At 41.3% G+C, this 24,193-nt stretch overlaps 2 protein-coding genes across 9 annotated transcripts in view; one reads left to right on the plus strand and one right to left on the minus strand.

Annotated features, from left to right (window-relative positions):
* The window catches only part of UIMC1 (ubiquitin interaction motif containing 1), a 170,184-nt gene extending 147,134 nt beyond the window's left edge, over positions 1-23,050 (minus strand). Inside the window, exon 1 of one of the 2 annotated variants that reach the window (XM_078066907.1) lies at positions 22,943-23,050. In XM_078066907.1, coding sequence (XP_077923033.1) covers positions 22,943-22,994 — 52 coding nt within the window. In that variant the 5' untranslated portion in view covers positions 22,995-23,050. The remainder of the gene's footprint in view (positions 1-22,942) is intronic. The other variant, XM_078066911.1, reaches the window with a different exon arrangement.
* The window catches only part of ZNF346 (zinc finger protein 346), a 69,509-nt gene that overhangs the window by 13,729 nt on the left and 31,587 nt on the right, over positions 1-24,193 (plus strand). For 6 of the 7 annotated variants that reach the window (XM_036084913.2, XM_036084904.2, XM_036084906.2 and 3 more), the window contains exon 1: positions 23,133-23,351. The exons of the other annotated variant lie outside the window; for it this stretch is intronic. In XM_036084913.2, the coding sequence (XP_035940806.1) occupies positions 23,177-23,351 (175 nt within the window). In that variant the 5' untranslated portion in view covers positions 23,133-23,176. Of the gene's footprint in view, positions 1-23,132; positions 23,352-24,193 lie in introns of those variants that run through there. 7 annotated transcript variants of the gene reach the window in all.

Consider the following 24,193-nt stretch of genomic DNA (forward strand, 5'->3'; position numbering starts at 1 on the left):
CATGGCTGGAACTGGAGAGTATTACGCTAAGGGAAGTAAGTCAATCAGAGAAAGACAATTACCATATGGTTTCACTCATATGTGGAATTTAAGAAACAAAACAGAGGATCATAGGGGAAGGAGGGAAAAATAAAATAAGACAAAATCAGAGAGGGAAACAAACTATAAGAGACTCTTAGGAAACAAACAGACGGTTGCTGGAGGGGAGGTGGGTGGGGGTTTGGGGTAACTGGGTGATGGCCATTAAGGAGGGCATGTGATGTGATAAGCACTGAGTGTTACAAGCAACTGATGAATAACTGAACTCTACATCTGAAACTAATGATACGCTATATGTTAATTGAATTTAAATAAGATTAAAAATAAATAACTTCATTGAGATGTAATAAACATACCATAAAATTTACCTAGAGAATCCATTTATAGCATGACAGCATAACTGACCTGTGCCCTCAGTGAAACTGGTGAAAATTATTTAAAAAACAACCATTTCGGGGCTCCTGGGTGGCTCAGTCAGTTGAGCATCTGACTCTTGATTTCGGTTCAGGTCATGATCTCAGGGTCCTGGGATAGAGCCCCAAGTCAGGCTGGGCACTCAGCACGGAGTCTTCTTGTCTCCCTCTCCCTTTGCCCCTCCCCCACTCGCTGGCACATGCACGCACCCACTCTTTCTCTCTTGCAAATACATAAATCTCAAAAAAAAAAAAAATTTCAAGCCTCTGAAAATAGTCCTAAGAACAAACAGTAAATAAATATCTGCTAAAAACAGAACAAAACACAGAAAAAAACACAAACTATTAAAAATTCAGTGAGAAAAGTGAGACTCTGCAATATCTGAACCAAGACTGCTCCCTCCCCTCCACCTCCCAGCTCAGTGAGGTACAGATTCCTCTCCAGACTGCTGTAGCCAAGAATACAGGGCACACTTACCCCCCAGCTCATAGTCAGAGGTTTCCTTCCAAGGAAGAGCAGGATATCGGTGTTTCTCATTCTGTCTCCAGTTACCTGTTGCTGAGGCTAAGTCCCAGGCAAACACTACTGAAAAGCTGAGAATCCCCTCACACAGCCCCTGATCACGGAGTGGAGGCTCTAAGTTAGGTAGGGCATGCTGAGAATACTAGGGCCCTGATCATCCTTGCCTGAGCTCAAGAAACACAGTAGTTCTGAAGCCACTGCCTCGGGCCCCTCTGGCCAATTTAGTAGTCCTTAAGTTTTAGCAAGCACCTTTTAACCCTGTGTGATTGATTAAGCGTTTCTTTTTATATCTATAGATCATGCATTGTTTCCTAGGAAGATTCAGAAACAAACCTGCTTGCACAACTTCTAGCACCACAATAACTTCTGTAGCTAGCACCACTGAGTCTGCAAGCAATCAATAAGTGTTACATACTACCATGCTCCCCTTTTACTGATTAAATGCCCTAAAGTTCCTTTAAAAATCTTTGGGCCAGGGGCGCCTGGGTGGCTCAGTCGTTAAGCATCTGCCTTCAGCTCAGGTCATGATCCCAAGGTCCTGGGATCAAGCCCCGCATCAGGCTCCCTGCTCCGCGGGAAGCCTGCTTCTCCCTCTCCCCCTGCTTGTGTTCCCTCTCTTGCTGTGTCTCTCTGTCAAATAAATAAATAAAATCTTTAAAAATAAATAAAAAATAAATAAATAAAAATCTTTGGGCAGAAATTTGGATTTGGTTTTTGGATAAGAGTCCACCTTCATCCCAGGTGGCCGGCCTCCTGAATAAAACATATTCCTTTCCAATCAAAACACATCTCTTCTCAAGGAATCGATCCCATTTACAAATGCACCAAAAATAATAAGATACCTAGGAATAAACCTAACCAAAGAGGTCAAAGATCTATCGTATTCTGAAAACTATAGAACACGTATGAAAGAAATTGAAGAGGACACAAAGAAATGGAAAAACATTCCATGCTCATGGATTAGAAGAACAAACATTGTTAAAATGTCTATACTACCCAAAGCAATCTACACATTTATAATGCAATCCCTATCAAAATACCACCAACATTTTTCATAGAACTAGAACAAACAATGGAACCACAAAAGACCCCGAATAGCCAAAGCAATCCTGAAAATGAAAAGCAAAGCTGGGGGCGCCTGGGTGGCTCAGTCACTGCTTGTGTTCCCTCTCTTGCTGTGTCTCTCTCTGTCAAATAAATAAAATCTTAAAAAAAAAAGAAAGAAAAGCTGTAGGTATCATAATTCCAGACTTCAAGCTCTATTACAAAGCTGTAGTCATCAAGACAGTATGGTACTGGCACAAAAACAAACACATAGATCAATGGAACAGAACAGAAAGGCCAGAAACGGACCCACAACTATATGGTAAACTAATCTTCAACAAAGCAGGAAAGAACATCCAATGGAAAAAAAACAGTCTCTTCAACAAATGTTGAGAAAACTGGACAGCCACATGCAGAAGAATGAAACTGGACCACTTTCTTATACCATACACAAAAATAAACTCAAAATGGATGAAAGACCTAAATGTGGAACAGGAAACCATCAAAATCCTAGAGAACATAGGCAGCAACGTCTTTGACTTCAGCTATAGCAACATCTTACTAGACACGTTGCCAAAGGCAAGGAAAACAAAAGCAAAAATGAACTGTTGATTGGAGCGCCTGGGTGGCTCAGTTGGTTGAGTGTCAGACTCTTGGTTTCTGCTCAGGTCCTGATCTCAGTGTCATGGTATCAAGCTCCGTGTCAGACTCCATGCCCCACGTGGAGTCTGCTTGTCCCTTTCCCTCTCCTCCTCCAGTCTCTCACTCTCTCTCTTTCTCTCAAATAAATAAAAAGAAAGAAAAGAAAAAGAAAAAACGAACTATTAGAAAAAAAATTTTTTTTAATTTTAAAAATGAACTATTGGGACTTCATCAAGATAAAAAGCTTCTGCACAGCAAAGGAAACAATCAACAAAACTAAAAGGCAGCCTACAGAATGGGAGAAGATATTTGCAAATGACATATCCAATTAAGGGCTAGTATCCAAAATCTACAAAGAACTTATCAAATTCAACACCCAAAAACCAAATAATCCAGTTAAGAATGGGCAGAAGACATGAATAGACATTTTTCCAAAGTAAACATCTAGATGGCTAACAGAAACATGAAAAGATGTTCAACATCACTCATCATCTGGGAAATACAAATCAAAACCACAATGAGATACCACCTCACACCTATCAGAATGGCTAATATTAACAACACAGGAAACAACCGATGTTGGCAAGGATGCAAACTGGTGGGAATGCAAACTGGTGCAGCCCCTCTGGAAAACAGTATGGAGTCCTTAAAAAGTTAAAAATAGAACTATCCTGCAATCCAGCAATTGCACTACTAGGTATTTACCCAAGGGATAGAAAAATACAGATTCGAAGGGGTACGTGCACCCCAGTGTTTACAGCAGCATTATCAACAACAGCCAAACTACGGAGAGAGCCCAAATATCCATCAACTGATGAAAGATTAGATAGATAGATAGATAGATAGATAGATACATAGATATTACAATATTACTCAGCCATCAAAAAGAATGGAATCTTGGGCGCCTGGGTGGCTCAGTTGGTTGAGCGACTGCCTTCGGCTCAGGTCATGATCCTGGAGTCCCGGGATCGAGTCCCACATCGGGCTCCCTACTCAGCAGGGAGTCTGCTTCTCCCTCTGACCCTCCTCCCTCTCATGCTCTCTGTCTCTCACTGTCTCTCTCGCAAATAAATAAAATCTTAAAAAAAAAAAAATTAAAAAAAAAAAGAATGGAATCTTGTCCTTTGCAATGATGTGGATGGAGCTAGAGCATATTATGCTAAGTGAAATAAGTCAGATGAAGACAAATACCGTATGCTTTCACTCATATGTGGAATTTAAGAAACAAAACAGGTGAACATAGGGGAAGGGGGAAAAAAGGGAGAGGGAAGAAAACTGTAAGAGACTTTTTTTTTTTAATTTTATTTATTTATTTGAGAGAGAGAATGAGAGACAGCACGAGAGGGAAGAGGGTCAGAGGGAGAAGCAGACCCCCCACTGAGCAGGGAGCCCGATGTGGGACTCGATCCCGGGACTCCAGGATCATGACCTGAGCCGAAGGCAGTCGCTTAACCAACTGAGCCACCCAGGCGCCCCGTAAGAGACTCTTAACGAGAGAGAACAATCTGAAAGTTGATGGAGGGAAGTGAGTGGGGGATGGGCTAAATGGGTGATGGGTATGAAGGAGGGCAATTATGATGAGCCCTGGGTGTTATATGTAAGTGATGAATCACTAAATTCTACTCCTGAAACCAGTATTACACTATATGTTGGCTAACTTGAATTTAAATAAAAACTTGAAAAGGGAAAAAAAAAAATCCTCATTTCTTGAGTATTGGCTTTTTGAGCTACAGGCAGCAGAACTTGGGTTTTTCAGTAACAGTTCCACAGAGGGATAGACAGGCTAACAGGTCCTCAGGTCCCAAAACCAAGTCCTCAGATCCTAGAGTAGGAGGATCACTCAGAGAGAAGCTTGTCATTGGTCCCATTTTCTGCAGCTCCAGAGCCCTAGCTTAGATTTTGCTCCCAGGGAAAAGCAGGAAGGGTAGAGGGAGGGAGGAGGAGAGAACAGGTAGCTCCTAATCTCTTCCCAAAGTAACTGACTTCATTTACAACAAAGCTTGGAGAAGTTCAAGCCTAAGGGTGTTCACAAGAAAAGCAGTGGCTGTAGTAAAAGTTAATTGGGAGAAGAATCAAGATGCAGGATAAATTAAAGGCCAGCTAGTCTAAAGGAAAAAGCTAGGGAATAATACAGCTGGGAGGAGTACTACTGGAGTCAGAATAAATAAACGCTGACCTCAGGAACGATTATTTCAAAGGACCCAAATTTGATTGGATGTATTTACAGAGCAATTTATGCCCCAGGGCATTGTTGAAAACATACAGCAATCAGCTGGCAATTAGAAAAGTTTAACACCTGGGTAGGATTAAGAAAAGAGATGAATAGAGTCCCACTAAAATCACTGTCATCCTAGGGTTACTGTGGACATATCAAAAGCTATGTCACCCTGAGGAACAACATCAGAGGCTTAACACTATGTGGGGGACTGGAAAATAGGCTTCATTAAAATATTCCAGCCAATCACTAAACGAATAAACAAGCAAATAACAGTAAGTCCTGGAGGGTTGAAGGGACCAGTACTCGGAGTTCCTGTATTAGACAAGATTCTCCAGAGACATAGAACCAATAGGAGATGAAAGACAGAGAGAGAAATTTTAAGGAATTGGTCCACAAAATTAAGAACCCAAGATCCTAAGGGTGAATCAGCAACCTAGAGACCTAGGAAAGCTGATGGCCTTAGTTCCATTTCAAGACCAAAAGCCTGAGAATGAGGAGAGCCAATGGTGTAGTTCTCATCCAAAGGACAGCAGACTTGAGATCCAGGGAGAGTCAATGTTTCGGTTCAAGTCTGAAGGCAGGGTAAAAGCCAATGTCCCAGTTTGAAGGCAGTCCAGTTGCAAGAATTCTCTCTTACAGAAGAACAGTCAGCCTTTTTGTTCCATCCAGACCTTCAACTGATTGGATTAAGTCAAACCACATTAGGGAGGGCAATCTGCTTTACTCAGTCTACTGCTATAAATGTTAATCTCAAATAAAAAATAAAAAACATAAGAATAGCCAGAATAATGTTTGACCAAATATCTGGATACCCCATAGCCCAGTGAAGTTGACATATAAAATTAACCATAACAGTTGCTATAATAAATTATATTAAAAAACAAAACAAAACTCAGGAGCGGCTGGGTGGCTCAGCTGGTTAAGTGTCTGACTCTTGGTTTCGACTCAGGTCATGATTTCAGGGTCCTGGGACTAAGCCCCGCACCAGGTTCCCTGCTCAGTGGGGAGTCTGCTTCTCCCTCTCACTCTCCCTCTGTGCTCTCTCTCTCTCTTCTCTCAAATAAATAAATAAAATCTTTTAAAATAAATAAATAAAAAGTGGAAAATAACAAGTGTTGCCCAGATGTAGAGAAATTGGAACCTTATTACATTGCTGGTGGGAATGTAAAATGGTGTAGCCACTGTGGAAAACAGCTTGGTAATCCCTCCAAAAGAAACACAAAATTACCAGATAATCCAGCAATTCCACTCCTTGGTATATACCCAAAAGAACTGAAAGCATAGACTCATAATATCCAAAGTATATAAGAACTCAATAAAAAATAAATAAATAAAAGCTGGGGCACCTGGGTGGCTCAGTCGGTTAAGCATCCAATTCTTGATTTCGGCTCATGATGTCAGGGTTGTGAGATGGAGCCCCACATTAGGCTCCACATTGGGCATGGAGCCTGCTTAAGATTCTCTCTCCCTCTTCCTCTGACCCTCACCCCTCTCTCTTCCTCTCTTAAAGAAAAAAGCAAATAATCCTATTTAAAAATGAGAATATCTGGGGCGCCTGGGTGGCTTAGTCTGTTGGGCGTCTGCCTTCAGCTCGGGTCATGGTCTCAGGGTCCCGGGATTGAGCCCCGCATTAGGCTCGAGCCTCTCCTCCCTGCTTGTGCTCTCTCTATCTCTGTCTCTCTCTCTCTCTCTCAAATAAATAAAGTTTTTAAAAAATAAATAAAAATAAAAATAAGAATATCTGAATAGACATTTTTTCCAAAGAAGACATACAGATAGCCAACAGGTTCACAAAAAGATACTCAAAATCACTAATCATCAGGGAAATGCAAATCAAAACCACACTGAGGGTGCGTAGGTGGCTCAGTCGGTTAAATGTCTGCCTTCGGCTCAGGTCATGATCCCAGGTTCCTGGGATTGAGCGCTGTGTTGGGCTCCCTGCTCAGCATGGAGTATGCTTCTCCCTCTACCCCTCCCCCCTCCTGATGCTCTCTCTCTCTCTCTCTCTCTCTCTCTCTCTCTCTCAAATAAATAAATATCTAAAAAAAAAAAAAAACCACACTGAGATATCACCTCACACCTGTTAGAAAAGCTATTATCAAAAAGACAAGAAATAACAAGTATTGGCAAGGATGTAGAGAAAATGGAACCCTTGTGCATTGTTGGTAAAAATATAAAATGGTATAGCCATTTCAGAAAACATTTTGGAGGTTTCTCAAAAAAAATAAAAATAGAATTACCACATGACCCAGCAATTCCACTTTTGGATATACACTCAAAAGAACTGAAAGCAGAATCTCAAAGAAATATTTGTAAACCCATGTTCACAGCAGCATTACTCACAACAGCTAAAACATGGAAGGAACCCAAGCATTCACTGATGATGGATAAACATAATGTGGTATATACACACAGTGGAATATTACTCAGCCTTAAAAAGGAAGGAAATTCTGCAATATGCTACAACATGGATGATCCTAGGACACTGCTAAATGAAATAAGTCAGGGACACCTGGGTGGCTCAGTCTGTTAAGTGTCAACCTTCAACTCAGGTCATGATCCCAGGGTCCTGGGATCATGTCCTGCATCAGGCTCCTTGCTCACTGAGGAGCCTGCTTCTCCCTCTGCCTGCCGCTCCCCCTGCTTGTACATGTTCTCTCTCTCTCTCTCTCTCTGACAAATGAACGAATGAAATCTTTAAATAAATAAATAAATAAATAAATAAATAAATAAAATAAGCCAATATAGAGACAGAAAGTATAATGGTGGTTGCCAGGGGTTGGAGGAAGGGGGGGAAATGGGGAGTTATTGTTTAATGAGTACAGAGTTCCATTTTTACAAGATGAAGAAAGTTCTGGAGATGATGGTTGCACAACAGTATGAATGTACTCAATATCACTGAGCTGGACACTTAAAAATGGTTAAGATAGTAAATTTTATGTTATGTGTATTTTACCACAATAAAAAAAGTACTAGCCATAAAAAAAAATAAGTGGACTATATTAAAATTAAGAACTTCTGTTCATCAGAATATGTAATAGATGAGTGAAAAGCCAACCAGAAGACTGGGAAGGGGGACACCTGGGTGGCTTAGTTGGTTGAGAGGCTGCCTTCAGCTCGAGTCATGATCCCAGGGTCCTGGGATTGAGTCCTACATCGGGCTCCTTGTTCAGCAGGGAGCATGCTTTTCCCTCTCCCATTCCCCCTACTTGTGCTCTCTCTGACAAATAAATAAAATCTTAAAAAAAGAAAAAAAAAAAAAAAAAGACTGGGAAAGGATATTTTAGTATATACATATATATACATATATCCACAAAGGATTTGTATCCAGTGTGTTTTTGCTTGGAAGAAGAAGGCAGATAATCCAATAGAAAAATAGACAAAAGAATTAAACATGCACTGCACAAAAGAGGATACCAAATGGCAAATAAACCTATGAAAGGGTAGCCAGCTGCGTTAGTTATTATGTATGCAATACTCAACCACAGGCAATTCCATTACATACCCACAACCAATGCTAAATGAAAAAGACAGACAATATCAAGTGTAGGTGAAGATGTAAAACAACTGCTGTGTAATTGGTAGAACTACTTTGAGAAATTGTTTGATAGTTTCTACTGAAGCTGAACATATGCATACCGTATGAGCCAGTGATTCCACTCCTAGGTGAATATGCATCTGAAATGAGTACTAAAGTTCATCAAAAGACACATACAAGAGGGACACCTGGGTGGCTCAGTCGGTTAAGCATCTGCCTTCAGCTCAGGTCGTGATCCTGGGGTCCTGGGATCGAGTCCCATATCTGGCTCCCCACTCAGCAGGGAGCCTGCTTCTCCCTCTGCCTGCCACTCCCCCTGCTTGTGCTCTCTCTCTCTGGCAAATAAATAAATAAAATCTTAAAAAAAAAAAAAAGACGCATAAAAGAATATTGATAGCAACAGTTTATATAATAGCCAAAGGCTAGAAACAAATCAAATATCCATCTGTGGTACAATGGGTAACTTATTTGTATAATATTATACAATAGAATACTATGTAGTAATAAGAGTGAACAAACTACAACTACATGCAATAATTTTGATTAGTCTCACAAATATTAGGAAAGAAAAAGCACACACAAACACACACAAACATACTGTATGGTTCCATTTACATAAAGTTCAAAAACAGGCAAATTTAATCTATGATGTTAGAAGTCAGGATAGTCACTATCCCAGGGTAGGTGGTGGTGGTAGTCATGGGAAGGTGGCACAAGAAAGACTATTTTGGTGCTGGTAATGTTCTGATTCTTGATCTTGGTTCTGGTTACACCAGAGCATTCATGGTATGAAAATTAACCAACTCATGTATTTATCACTTGTGCACTTTTCTATATGTATATCATACTTCAATAAAAATTGGGATGCCTGGGTGGCTCAGTTGGTTAAGTGTCTGCCTTCGGCTCGGGTCATGATCCCAGGGTCCTGGGATCGAGTCCCATATCGGGCTCCTTGCTCAGCGGGGAGCCTGCTTCTCCCTCTGCCTGCTGTTCTCCCTGCTTGTGCTCTCTCTCTCTCTCTTTCTCTCTCTGACAAATAAATAAATAGATCTTTTTAAAAAATGTACTTAAAGAGTAAAACAGGTTTACATTTTTTTTAAAACTAAGGAAGATCTCTAGAGATATGTATAGGGGTCTCCCAAAGACCAAATACAAATCAAAAGGGACACAAATAGATTAGTGGTTACCTAGACCTGGAAATGGGAATGGGAATGATGCAAAAGTGCATAAGGTTTCTTTCTGGGGTGATGACAATGTTCTAAATACACTGTGGGTATGGGCATACAACCCTGTAAATAGACTAATAATCACTGAAGTGTACACTTTAAATGCATAAATTTTATGGTCTTAATAAAATTAATAAAGGCCTTAATAAAGCTTTTTTTTAAAAAAGATATAATGTATATAGTATATTTTATATATAAGAAACAGTAGGAGGGAATTAGGATATATATATATATATTTGCTTGTATTTGAAAAAAGAAATGATGAAAGGATAAATAAGCAAATAAAAATGATTACTTTTACAGAATAAAGGACAAAGGAGTTGGAAGGAGGCAGGAATGGGTGAAAGGCAATTTTGACCTCTGGATTGTGTATATGTTTCACCTAGCCAAAAAAAAAAAAAAAAATCCAAAAACAAAACCCTAATTTTTAAAAATTCCTTAAGTTGAAAATAAATAGAAATTAGCTAACTAAAGTGAGTATCAAATTGGTAACCACATAAAGAAAAGATTTACTTCAAGGACTTTAGAAAACAGTATTTTGACTGCACATCCTAAGTGGGACACAATCCAAGAACAAAAAGATATATAAAGAAATTTTAAACTTTACTCAGCACTTACATTATTTGTAGTAATTTCAGATTTAACATTTTAGACTTTGTTTTATATTTTAGGTTAAAGCAAAGAAATAATTATGTTAATGATATTAGGAATCAAAATTTTCTTTTTTTTTTTAAGATTTTATTTATTTGTCAGAGAGAGAGAGAGAAATAGCACAAGCAGGGGGAGCGGCAGGCAGAGGGAGAAGCAGGCTCCCCGCTGAGTAAGGAGCATGAGGGACTCAATCCCAGGACACTGGGATCATGACCTGAGCCGAAGGCAGACACTTAACCAACTGAGCCACCCAGGCATCCCAGGAATCAAGATTTTCAAAGAAAGACATTTATGTGTATAATTTTGAAATCAAGGAAATGAAATGAAATGAAAACACCCTAATGTTAAACCTGAAAAGAAAATACCAATATGAACTAATTATTTTAATGTGTATCTTTAAATGCTATCCACCAAAATGGACTAGAAGCTGTCTCCCCATTAACAAAGGGTTTTCAATCATCCACGTTGTAATGTCTAATATCATCCCCCACTAAAAACGAACAAACAAACAACACAGGGCTCCTTAGAGGAATGGCTGAATCAAGGTCTGGTACATGGAAAGTACAAGATGAGCCTAGACTATCTTATTTGTGCCAGAAAGCAAATAAGCTTCCAAAGATTTATAGGGTGATATCAAAAGGACCAAAATTTAAAAAAAACAAAAACTATCAGAATGAAAGATCAATCAATAGCCAGAGTCATAAAAAACTGAGGTTCAACTAGAATAATAATTCCTTTCCCCTTCGCCCTCTTCCATTCCCTCCACTTCTTTCCCCCTCCTTTCCTGAACAATTAAGTTCTAAAGCAATAAGGTGGTGCAAAAAAGAAAGGCGTTTGTACCTGGGATGGGAAGAGCTACAGTGGCCCAGAGCATAATGGAGCCCCAAGGGGTAAATATTCACAAAGAAGAGTTGCCAAGAGTGGGGAGTAGAACCCGAGTGGGATAAAAAGAACATCCTGCAGAGCAGCCACCTAGCAAGAGTATCAGAGCCTGTGCAGTGTAAGGAGCTTGTCCACATAGGGGGCCAGCCCAGCTTAAGGAGTGAGAGCCTGAATGGAATAAGGAAGCTTTCTCCATGGAGGGGTAGCCCATTTAGGGGTGTCAGAGTCTGAACAGGGTAAGAAAAGGTGATCCAGAATGGGATGCCATAGCTGTGTCTACTGAGAGGGCCAGAGAGCAGCACCACCCCAGTGACAATGAGCATACCTAATGCCTAGTCTATGGCTTCTAAATACTGTTCTCCACTAAAATGATCCAGGACTCTTTGGGAAAATGACTGATTCTGTTCCATTATATGGCTGGAGCAGGTAAAGTATGAGATGAGCCTGGAGCATCCTGTTCTGCCAGAAAGCAAAGTATGTAAAGAATGGTGAGGGGGGCACCTGGGTGGTTCAGTTGGTTAAGCATCCAACTCTTGATTTCAGCTCAGATCATGATCTCAGGGTTATGGGATTGAGCCTGCATTGGGCCTGCACTCAGTGGGGAGTCTGCCCCTCTCTCTCTCCCTCTCCCTACCCCCACTCTCATGCGTGCACATGGGCACACTTGCACGCGTGCTCTCTCTCTCTCTCAAACAAATAAATAAATCTTAAAAAAAAAGAAATGGTGAGGAACCTGAAAAAAGGAAATGGAAAATAACAAGTGTTGGCAAAGATGTGGAAAAACTGGAACCTTCATGTGTTTCTGGTGGGCATGTAAAATGGTATAGCTGCTATAAAATATAAAACAGTATGGAGCGCCTGGGTGGCTCAGTCGGTTAAGCAGCTGCCTTCGGCTCAGGTCATGATCCCGGGGTCCTGGAATCAAGTCCCGAGTCAGGGTCCCTGCTCAGCGGAAAGACTGCTTCTCCCTCTGCTGCCGCTCTGCCTACTTGTGCTCTCTCTCTCTCTGTCAAATAAATAAATAAAATCTTAAAAAAAAAAAACAAAAAACGACAATTCCTCAAAGAGCTAAACATAGAATTTACATATGATTCAGCAATTCCACTTCTAGGTATATATCCAAAAGGAGTGAAAGCAAGGATTCAAACAGATATTTGAACACCAATGTTCATAACAGCATTATTCACAAAAGCCAAAAGGTGGAAGCAACCCAGTATCCACTGAATGATGAATGAATGGGTATACAAAATGTGGTATATATATGTGTATGTACGTATATGTATGTGTGTGTGTGTATATATGTTTGTATATATATACAGACAATGGAATTTTATTCAGCATTAAGAAGGAAGGAAATTCTGATACATAATACACCATGGATGAACCTTAAAAAACATATGCTAAGTTCAATAAGCCAAACACAGAAGGACGAATATGATATGATTCCACTTATATTAAGTACCTAGAATAATCAAATTCATAAAGACAGAAAGTAGAATAGTAGTTACCAAGGTCTAAGGGGAGTGGGGAATGGAGAGTTACCATTAAATAGGTACAAAGTTTCAGTTTAGGATGATGAAAAAGTTCTAGAGATGGATGGTAGTGGTGGTTGCACAATAATGTGAATTACTGAATGCCACTGAACTTAAAAATGGTTAAATTGGTAAATTTTATGCTATGTATATCTTACCAGCATTTTATTTTTTTAACAATTTTCTTTATTTGAGAGAGAGAGAGCTCACGCAGATGCGCACAAGCGGGGGAGGGGGTAGGGAGGGAGGAGCAGAGGGAGAGGGACAAGCAGACTCCCCTCTGAGCAGGGAGCTCTGACGTGGGGCTGGATCCCCAGACCCTGGGATCATGACCTGAGCAGAAGACAGATGGTTAACTGAATGAGCCACCCTGGTGCCCCACCAGCAATTTTTTTTTTTAAGATTTTATTTATTTAGGGGCGCCTGGGTGGCTCAGTTGGTTAGGCGACTGCCTTCGGCTCAGGTCATGGTCCTGGAGTCCCAGGATCGAGTCCCGCATCGGGCTCCCTGCTCGGCAGGGAGTCTGCTTCTCCCTCTGACCCTCCTCCCTCTCATGCTCTCTGTCTCTCATTCTCTCTCTCTCAAATAAATAAATAAAATCTTTAAAAAAAAAAAAAAAAAAAAGATTTTATTTATTTATTTGACAGAGAGAGACACAGCGAGAGCAGGAACACAAGCAGGGGGAGTGGGAGAGGGAGAAGGAGGCTTCCCGCGGAGCAGGGAGCCCGATGCAGGGTCAATCCACCAGCATTTAAAAAAAAATTTTAATGAAGGCAAAGCAGAACATTTTCTGACAACCAAAAGCTGAGAGAATTCATCAGGGGCAGACCAGCACTACAAGAAATACTAAATGGAATCTTAAGTGAAGGAAAATGAGCTAGATGGAGACATGGGACTGCAAAACAGAATGAAGAGGGGCGCCTGGGTGGCTCAGTCATTAAGCTTCTGCCTCAGGTCATGATCCCAGGGTCCTGGGATCGAGCCCTGCATCGGATTCCCTGCTCAGCGGGAAGCCTGCTTCTCCTTTCCCACTCTCCCTGCTTGTATTCCCTCTCTCGCTGTGTCTCTGTCAAATAAATAAATAAAATCTTTAAAAAAAAAAAAAAAACCAGAATGAAGAATACCCAAAAGGGTGACTAAATTGGTAAATATAAATAAATACTGACAATTTAAAACAGCAAAAATAATGTCTTTTGGAATTTAAAACAATACATTGAAATAAAATATATGACAACAATAACACAGGAAGCAGAAAGTATTAAGAGTTAAACAATTTTAAAGTGCTAGCATTATTCAGGAGGTATGGAAAATAATAATTTAGTGTAGACTGTGATGAGTTAAGGATGCATATTATAATCTCTAGAGCAACCACTAAAAGAATAATCAAATAATGATCAAATATCTGAATAGTTAAATAACAATAAAAAATAAAGTATAAAAAACAGAATGATAAAAAATATTGTTCAATCCAAGAGAAGGCCAAAAAAAAAAACCCAAGAGAATAAAGGAAAAAAGAACAGATGGAGTGAACAGAAAACAGCAAAATGGTAAAAATAAACTCACTATATCAGTAATTAAATTAAATGGAAAGGGGCCAAACACATTTTTTTTTTTCAAACACTCTTATAAGTAAAAGAAAAAGACCATCAACTGGATTTTAAAAATTCAATTATATGCTATTTACAGAGATGTATTTTAAATATAACGTCATCAAGGGGCGCCTGGGTGGCTCAGTCGTTAAGCGTCTGCCTTCGGCTCAGGTCATGATCCCAGGGTCCTGGGATCGAGCCCCGCATCGGGCTCCCTGCTCAGCGGAGAACCTGCTTCTCCCTCTCCCACTCCCCCTGCTTGTGTTCCCTCTCTCGCTGTCTCTCTCTCTGTCAAATAAATAAATAAAATCTTTAAAAAAAAAAAATAATAAATAAATAAATAAATAAATATAACGTCATCAAGGTTAAAAGAACACAAAACAATGGGATGTAAAAATATGTACTATGTAAATACAAACAAAAAAGAACTAGCTCAGCTAAATTAATATCAGATAAAGTAGACCTTAGATAATAAGTATTACTAGAGATAAGGAGGGGCACTTCACACTGATAAAAGTGTCTAACTGATGGGGTCCCTGGGTGGCTCAGTCGTTAAGCGTCTGCCTTCAGCTCAGGTCATGATCCCAGGGTCCTGGGATCGAGCCCCACATCGGGCTCCCTGCTCCATGGGGAGGCCTGCTTCTCCCTCTCCTACTCCCCCTGCTTGTGTTCCCTCTCTCGCTATGTCTCTCTCTGTCAAATAAATAAATAAAATCTTAAAAAAAAAAAGTGTCTAACTGAAAAATATGACTTTCCTATTATATATTCAGAAATAAAACAGATGAAGCAAAAAAACAACAGAACCAAAAATTGAAGTAGACAGATCCAGTCATAGTTGGAGATTTGAACACACACACCCCCACCTCAGTAATCGATAGAACTAAAGAAAAATCAGTAAGAATACAGAAGATCTGAATACACTATCAACCACAATGACATAATTGAATATTTATATGACACTATACCCAACAACTGCAAAACACACATTCTTTTCAAATACAAATGGAATGTTCACCAAATAGACCATATGCTGGGCTATAAAACAAATCCCAAGATTTCAAGAGAGTGAAGTCTTACAGAATATGTTCTTTGATCATAATGGATTAAATTAGAAATTAACAATAAGAAATCTAGAAAAGCCCCAAATATTTGGAAATTAGCAACTCATTTATACAATGTTCAAGATTAGACAAAACTAATCTGTAGCAATAGTATTCAGGATGATTCCTTTTGGCTGAGAAGCAGCACAGTGAGCATTCTGGGACTTGAAATGTTCTATATCTTAATATAGGTAGTGATTATATGGCTGTATTTATATATAAAAATTTATTCAAGATTTGTACTTGTATACTTTATTCTATGTAAGTTATACCTCAATAAAAAAGTAAATCAGAAAAAAAAGAGAGACATTAAATTCTCTAGTACCTAACAAAATATCTAGTTCATGGAGGATGCTTAATAAATGTTTGATGAATTAAAAAAGGAAAGAGAGATAAAGAATAGAATGAGGGGCGCCTGGGTGGCTCAGTCGTTAAGCGTCTGCCTTCGGCTCAGGTCATGATCCCAGGGTCCTGGGATCGAGCCCCGCATCAGGCTCCCTGCTCAGCGGGAAGCCTGCTCCTCCCTCTCCCACTCCCCCTGCTTGTGTTCCCTCTCTCGCTGTGTCTCTCTCTGTCAAATAAATAAAATCTTTAAAAAAAAAAAAAAAAAATAGAATGAAAAGGCCTACCACACACCTAATACCATTTACACCTGCTAGATTGGCAAAAGATAAAGAAGTCTAACAATACCAAGTGCTGGAGAGAATGAAAATCAATAGAAACTCTTATACTTTGCTGATGAGAATATAAATTGATACAACCACCTGAGAAAACAATTTGGCATTAGCTTGTAAAGTACAACATTCACATACCCTACCGACTGGGACTCAATTCCTAGGTATATATCCTAAGAAACTCCTGTCCAAGTACACCAGGAGTTAAGTATAAGAATGTTGCAATACCTGGCTGGCTCGGTCAGTAGAGCATGCGACTCTTGATCTCAGGGTTGTGAGTTCGAGCCCCACACTGGGTGCAGAGGTTACTTTAAAAAACTAAAAATCTTAATAAAAAAAAGAATGTTAATAGTAACCCTGTTCATAATAGCAAAAACTGGAACATCTCAAGTGTCCCTCAACACTAGAACAGATAAATCAATTATGGTATATTCACATAACAGAATATTATCCCACAGTGAAAAATGAATGAACTAGGGGTGCTGGGTTGGCTCAGTAGGTGGAGCAAATAACTCTTGATCTCAGGGTTGTGAGTTCAAGCCCTACATTGGGCATGGAGCCTACTTAAAAAAAAATGAATGAACTATAGTTACTTGCAACAACATGGATATTAGACACTTAATGCTGAGGGTTGCCTGGGTGGCTCAGTTGGTTAAGCATCTGCCTTTGGCTTGGGTTGTGATCCCCCCTGGGATCGAGTCCCACCTCAGGCACCCTGCTCAAGTCTGCTTCTCCCTCTCCCGCTCCCCTTCCCCACTGCTCATGTTCTCTCTCTCTCTCAAATAATTTTTTTTAAAAAAATGTCGAGTGAAAAAGGGAAGTCACAGAAAAAATACAAACAGTATGATACCATATTTATGAAGCTCAAATGCAAGCAAAATTAATATGTTGTTTAAGCATATACATAATTTTTTTTAAAGATTTTATTTATTTAGCAAGAGAGGGAACACAAGCAGGGGGAGTGAGAGAGGGAGAAGCAGGCTTCCCGCGGAGCAGGGAGCCCAATGCGGGGCTCGATCCCAGGACCCCGGGATCATGACCTGAGCTGAAGGCAGACGCCTAATGACTGAGCCACCCAGGCGCCCCGATATACATAATTTTTTAAAGCAAGGAAATTAAAAACACAAAATTCAGAATAATGGTTAAGAATAGGTGGGGTGAGGGGCATGCCTGGGGGGCTCAGTTCGTTGAGCATCTGACTCTTGATTTCAGCTCAGGTCATGATCTCAGGGTCCTGGGATGGAGCCCCACATTGGGCTCCACACTCAGTGGAGAGTATGCTTGAGGATTCTCTCCCTCTGCCTCTACACTTCTCCCCACTCGTGCACACTAAAATAAACAAATCTTTTGAAAAAAAGCGGGGCATGGGGGAGGCACCTGGGTGGCTCAGTTGGTTAGATGTCTGACTCCGTTTCAGCTCAGGTCATGATCTCATGGGTCATGAGATCAAGCTCTCATCAGGCTCTGCACTTGGCGGGGAGTCAGCTTGAAGATTCTCTCCCTCTGCCCCACCCCCCTCACTCTCTCACTCTCTCTCTCTCAAATAAATAAATAAATAAATAAATAAATCTTAGAGAAAAAAAAGAATAGGTGGGGTGATATGGGGCACCTGGGTGGTACAGTTGGTTAAGCGTCCAACTCTCGGTTTTGGCTCAGGATATGATCTCAGGGCCCCCCACCCCCTGCTCATGCTCAAGCACACACACTCTTGCTCTCTCTCTCAAATAAGTAAATAAATCTTAAAAAAAAAAAAATAAAAGAATAGGTGGGGTAATAATGTTCTAGTTCAGATTGGATGATGAATTCATCAGTACTCATTATATTATTCCTCTTTATAAGTTATATGTAATATTTTATATGCATTAAATGATAATTTAAAAAATTTTTAAATAAGGAAAAGGTGGTACAAAGTGTTATAGAAGCATGGAGAAAGGAATTGTTTACTTCTTCCTAGAGGAAGAGGAGAAGTTAAGGAGAATTTCATTCAGTAGGTATGTCAGGGGTCCCATGATCACCCAGGTTCGATGACTGACTCAAGGACTCAGGATTCAGTATACAGTTGCATTCATGGCTATGATGCATTACAGCCAAAGAATACAAAGCAAAATCAACAAAGTACATCAAATGGACAAGACAAGATAGTGGAAGGGCATTAAAGGCAATGGGAACAGTACACGCAAAGGCAAAGGGCTATGAAAGGATGCCCCAGCCAGGAAACAAACCACACTGCTGAAAAGTCCTTTCAGTATAGCCGAGCACAAGGTGCTTGGGAGAGTATCAGAAGGAGGGAGTGGAAGGGGCACCTGAGTGGCTCAGTCAGTTAAGCGTCTGCCTTCAACTCAGGTCATGATCTCAGTGGGGAGTCTGCTTCCCGTCTGTCCCTCCCCCTCTGTGCGTCATCCTCTGTCCCTCCCTCTCTGCCCCCTCTACTCCTCCTCTGCCCCTCCCCCCTCCTGTTGCTCATGCTCCCTCTCGCTCTCTCTCAAATAAATAAATAAATCTTTTCAAAAAAAGAAGGGAGTGGAGAGGGAAAGAGAAAGACTTTATAATGGGCCTCTTATACCACAGTAGGACATTTTAACTTTTTAACTTTCTCCTATGAGCAACAAGAAGCCATTAAGTATTGTCGGTCAGGGAGTATAGTACAGTGCCTGGCTGTAATAGACAGCTTTTTTTCCTCCAAAAATTAAGATGTTGAAATCCTAACCCCAAATGTGATACTATTAGGAAGTGGGGCCTTTGGGAACTGATTAGGTGATAAGGGTAAAGCCCTTACAAATGAGATGAGTGCCCTTATGAAAGAGACCCTAGAGAACTCTCTCACCCCTTCTGCCATGTGAGGACAGAGAGAGAAGATGGCTGTCTATAAACCAGGAGGACAGCTTCCACCAGAGACCAGATACCAGATCTGCCAGTACTTTGATCTTGGACCTTCCAGCCTCCAGAACTGTGTGAAATAAATTATTGTTTAAGCCATGTGGTCTATGGTATTTTGTTACAGTAGCCCAAATGGACAAAGATACTGACATATAATGTAGTAGGCCCAAAATAAAGCCTGTTGATTCAGTGTGATTCAAGTTATTATACCAGTTCAAGATCTATACCGATTTCTTGGCAATCCTTCAGTGAAGATGACAGAGCTTCATTGGATCATTTTAAGCCACTCTAGGGGTGCCTGGGGTGGCTCAGTTGGTTAAGCATTTGCCTTTGGCTCAGGATCCCAGGACCCTGGGCTTGAGTCCTGTGTCAGGCTCCTTTCTCAGTGAGGAACCTGCTTCTCCCTCTCCCTCTGCCTGCAGCTCCCCCTGCTTGTGCTCTCTCTTTCTGTCAAATAAATAAATAAAATCTTTTTCTTTTTAAAAGCCACTCTTATTTCCTTGGATACATTAAACTAAACTAAGTCACTCTGATCCATAAGCAAATGCACAATTAATTGAAACTGGTTCTAGAAATTATGGGATCTAAAACTCTACATCTAGAGAAGTGGGGTTTAGCTTCACCAGGATGGAGACTAGAACCTAATATCAGCTTGTGAAATTATCAGAAAAATACAGCTTTCAGAATAAACCTGGTAACAACTACCATTTACTTTGTGCCAGGCAATGTGGTAAGTAGTTTATGGAAATTATTTTGGTTAATCTTCATTTAAAGCAGGTATCATTTACTCATTTTACAGATAAAGAAGCAGACTTACAAATTTTAAATAATTTACCTAATATTGCATAGGTCATGATTGTAGAATGGAGCAGTTGACATCAAGCTGAGTATCTCATGACTTTAACTGACCGCCTGTTTGTCTGAGATTATTGGGGTTAATCCCAATCCTGCTCACCTCAGACACTGTTGGGGTATAAAACATCATGGCCATCCATTGCACCTCACAGGGCTCTGAACATCCAGCCCTCCTGCCCCAAGTGTGGCTCAGTAGGGCCTGGAATAGTTGGGAGTCCCTGGACCACCACTGGGGTGATGAGAAACTGCCTTATCTGTTTAATCTAATTTGCCATATAGATATGCTCATTTTTTAAGTGGGCTGTGACATGGAAAAAGTTGGAAAGCTCTACTTGAATCTAATTCTCCTCCTTCCCCTCCTCAAAATCCTCTGGAAATCCCAATCCAGTGATCAGCAAATTCCCCTACACCCTCAACCTGTCCTTGGAAAGTCACTGATTTAAAACCTGGCATGTCCTGAAGACAGTGCTTCCCTGCAGCCCTGAAGACACTATAAAATGACCCATCTTGAGCAGTGGACTAGGACTGCAACAAAGATGTGCGTGTGTGTGTGTGTGTGATCATCATCCCTGCCCCCTCTCCCCCGCCAACATAGCTTTGTCACAGTTTTCCTCAAGAGCAAACCCTGCTGTTTTGGACCAATCTCAGATTCTGAGTCAAATAATGCTTGTACACATCCTATTAGTAAAACCTAATTTACAGTTACTTCTAACAACTAGAGATGTGTTCACAGAGCTGAGAAGTAGAAAATCTCATGATAGCATTCACTGGAGAATAATCTAAATTGTTTTGAGCATCTAATCAGATTGGGAGTGAGTGGAGGAGGACTGTTTTTTGCTCCATTGTGTCAAATATATATGTTTGAATTCTGGGACTTTGACAAAAATGTCCTCTATAACTTTGGATTTCCAGCTGAATAACTCATGCTATGGAAATCTGGGCAACTAGAAACTTTAAGATAAATAAATAATGTATAGTCATTGGTTTTTAGGCTGGTCATCTGGTATTGGCAAAAGGACATGGATTTGCAGTCTGAGGTCTGGTGTTCAAGCATGGGCTCTGACACTGACTAGCTGTGTGATCCTGATAAAACCTTCACCTCTCCCAATTTTCTTTATTGTCACATAAGAAAGAATCCTTCATAGGAGAACCAACCTAAGGATTAAATGTTGTAATGTATGCTAAAGGTGCTTCATAAACTATAAAACACCGCACAAACATCAATCATCTATTGCATTGTAATAGATGAGTCAGGCATGAGGCCTGACACAGAGCTGATGCACAATATTTATAATATTTATAATATAGTATAAATATAATATTTATAATATATAATATATATTTATAATATAGTATATTTATAATATGGTATAAATATAATATAAATATATTTATAATATAGTATAAATATATTTATGATATATATGTTATTACATATATTATATGTATATAATTATAATTTAGTATAAATAAGTAAATTCCGCTGGTGAGCTGTGTCATCTCAGGCAAGAAACATCTGTCTCTCTCTTTTGCCTCCTCTGATACCACTTCTCCCTATTCACTGGGCTCCAACCATACCGTCCTTTTTCCTGTTCTTCCAACACAGCAAGTTCACTCCTGCTGCAGGGACTTTGGACATGCTGTTCCCTCTTCCTGGAACATTCCTCCCCAGCTCTTTGCATGGTTTTCCACTTCTCATCAATCAGGTCTTAGGTAAAATGTCATTTCTTCAGAGGCTTTCTCTAACCACCCGGACTAATATTCCTTCCACATCATTCACCCAATATGTATTCTTGTTTTATTTTCTCCTTAGCACTTCTGTTGACTTATTACACTCTCCTCCACTAGAATAAAAAACACTATGCTAGAGTTTCCCCGTCTTGTTCACAACTGGATTCCAATGCCCAAAATAACAATGCCCAAAATAACATCTAACTCATAGTAAACTCTGAATAACCATTTGAATAAATGAAGATGAAATAAAGTATATCAAAAGTTTCATTCATTCAACAAATATTTTATATGTACCTATGAGAGCCCAGGCTCCATTTCAAGGTGCTGGGGATTCAACTGAGAACAAAACAAAAACTTCTGCTTTCTTGGGGCATGCCTACTAGTGGAAAAACAAACAAAAAACAAGGTAAAAAGTAAAAACATACTATAACTGATAATGTTAAGAGTTAAGGAGGAAAAAAAATAAAGCAAGAAAAGAAGACATGAAATGTGTGTGGAGGTGTTAAATTTTAGATAGGGTAGCCAGAGAATGAAATGAGAGGCTAAGCCATGAGGATATATGGGGGAAATGCATTCCAGGAGGTCAGGGTAACTGGGACAGTAATGAAGGTGTTGGAGGCTAACACAATAGGAGATGAGATCAGGGAGGTTAAGGGAAGTCAAACTGTAAAGGGCCCTTTGGCTAAACTAAGGACTTTGGCTTTTATCAAGAGTGAGATGGGAAACCGTTGGGAGCATCAGGGTATCATGATATGGTTTGTTGTAAGAGGACTGCTGAGGCTGCTGTGCTGAAAATACCTGAAGGGCAAGGGAAAGGACCAGTGAAGAAGCTACGATAACCTTAGCAAGAGATGGTGGCTCAGAAAGACTGGGGGAGGAGCTGTGAGGATGGAGGATGAAATTTCAGATTTGACAGTTACATTGGAGAGTTTAAGGGGGAGGTCTGGGCTGGGAATTAGAACTTGAAACTCAAATGGTATTATCAGAAGTAACCGAGGGGCGCCTGGGTGGCTCAGTAGTTACGTATCTGCCTTCGACTCAGGTCATGATCCCAGTGTCCTGGGATCGAGCCCCGCATCAGGGCTCCCTGCTCAGCAGGAAGCCTGCTTCTCCCTCCCCCACTCCCCCTGCTTGTGTTCCCTCTCTCGCTGTGTCTCTCTGTCAAATAAATAAATAAAATCTTTTTAAAAAAAGAAGTAACCGAATCATGGAGATGGAGTCCTGGCTCTACCACATTCTGGTCGCAAACTGTTGAGTAAACTATTTTTAGGTTCTGGGCCTCAATTTCCCTAACAGTAAAACAGAAAATATTCCCACATAACAGGGCCTTCAAGAGAACGAAATGCGAAGTGTCGAAGGCTGACGGTGAGTAAGGTGAGAACCTTTAGCCAAGGACTGCACGAACCTGTACCGGAGGGAGGGGGCTGCTGTAAAACCAGCGACTGACACAATTCCATAGTACTTATTCCGAGGTCCCTCAGCAGTGATGAAAAAGAAGCGCCTGGGCCCGCACCGCAACGCGGTCTGCGGCGCCCAAACCTCGCGAGATTTGTTGGCCCCGCAAAGTCACCCTCCCACCCACATCTCGCGAGACCAAGGTTTATGAGTGGCTATCTGCCGGTTAGGGCTTGCAGGAAAGATGGAGTATCCCGCGTTGGGCACCGTGGAGGCCGCGGACAGTGGAGGGGCCCGGCCATACAAGAGCTCCGAGGAGCGAGAAGGACGGGAACCGGACGGGCTGCGCTTCGACCGCGAGAGGGCGCGCCGCCTGTGGGAAGCAGTGTCCGGGGCCCAACCAGTGGGGAGGGAGGAAGGTGAGTCCCGGGACCTCAGAAGCAGCAAGTCTTTCACCCGCCCGCTCGTCTCACAGGGAGTGGCGGAAGCGCGGGGCGGGAACGCGGACCGGCCCCCGGGTCTCCGGTCACACCCCCTGGCGCCCGGCCCGCCCCCTTGCGTGACGCGCCCCGGGACTTCTTGACTCGTGCACCCCAGCCGGGCCTGGGTACCGTGGGCCAGCTCCCTTGAAAATTGAGGCCGCAGCACCACATGAATGAGGTCTCCGCGCTCAAATGGTCAAGGGCCTTCTCATACTCAGGACGCGGGGTTTTTTCCCCTTCCATTCTCACCCACCAGAGCACAGCTCTTCCTAAACTCCTATCCGTGCCTCTTACCTAAATTCCTATCCGTGCCTTCTCGGGAGACCCACAGAACCTTCCCCGCCAGACTCCTAGCCCCTGACCATTTTCTCCCTGACTCTGCATCGTCCCTGTCTCCAGGTTCTCCCACCCCTAGTGTCGCTTGCCTGCCTTCTCTCATGCCCCACACTGCCAAGGACTCCAAAAGGCCATCTTACCCCTGTTCCTCCTGGCCTTGGTATCTTCAACCTGGTTTACCGCTGTTTCTAGGTGTCTGGTCTCTACTACCTGGGTCTCTTTTATGAGGTCGGGGCCAGGAACCTGAGAAACTGGCCAGGGTATATTTTGGCTCCAGCTTCTTTGTATCCCATGCTTGTACAGAAGTTGTGGAGAACAGGGTACACTGGGGGTCACTTCAGGGCTGAAGCTTCCCAGCTTGCTCTGCATTTGACCTGGCCCCGGGTAAGATGGAGATAGAGGAGGATGGAAAGCGCTGGCCTGACCTGGTTGTGTGACCCCCT

The sequence above is a fragment of the Halichoerus grypus genome, chromosome 2, assembly GCF_964656455.1.
Source record: "Halichoerus grypus chromosome 2, mHalGry1.hap1.1, whole genome shotgun sequence".
Classification (NCBI taxonomy): Eukaryota; Metazoa; Chordata; class Mammalia; order Carnivora; family Phocidae; genus Halichoerus; species Halichoerus grypus.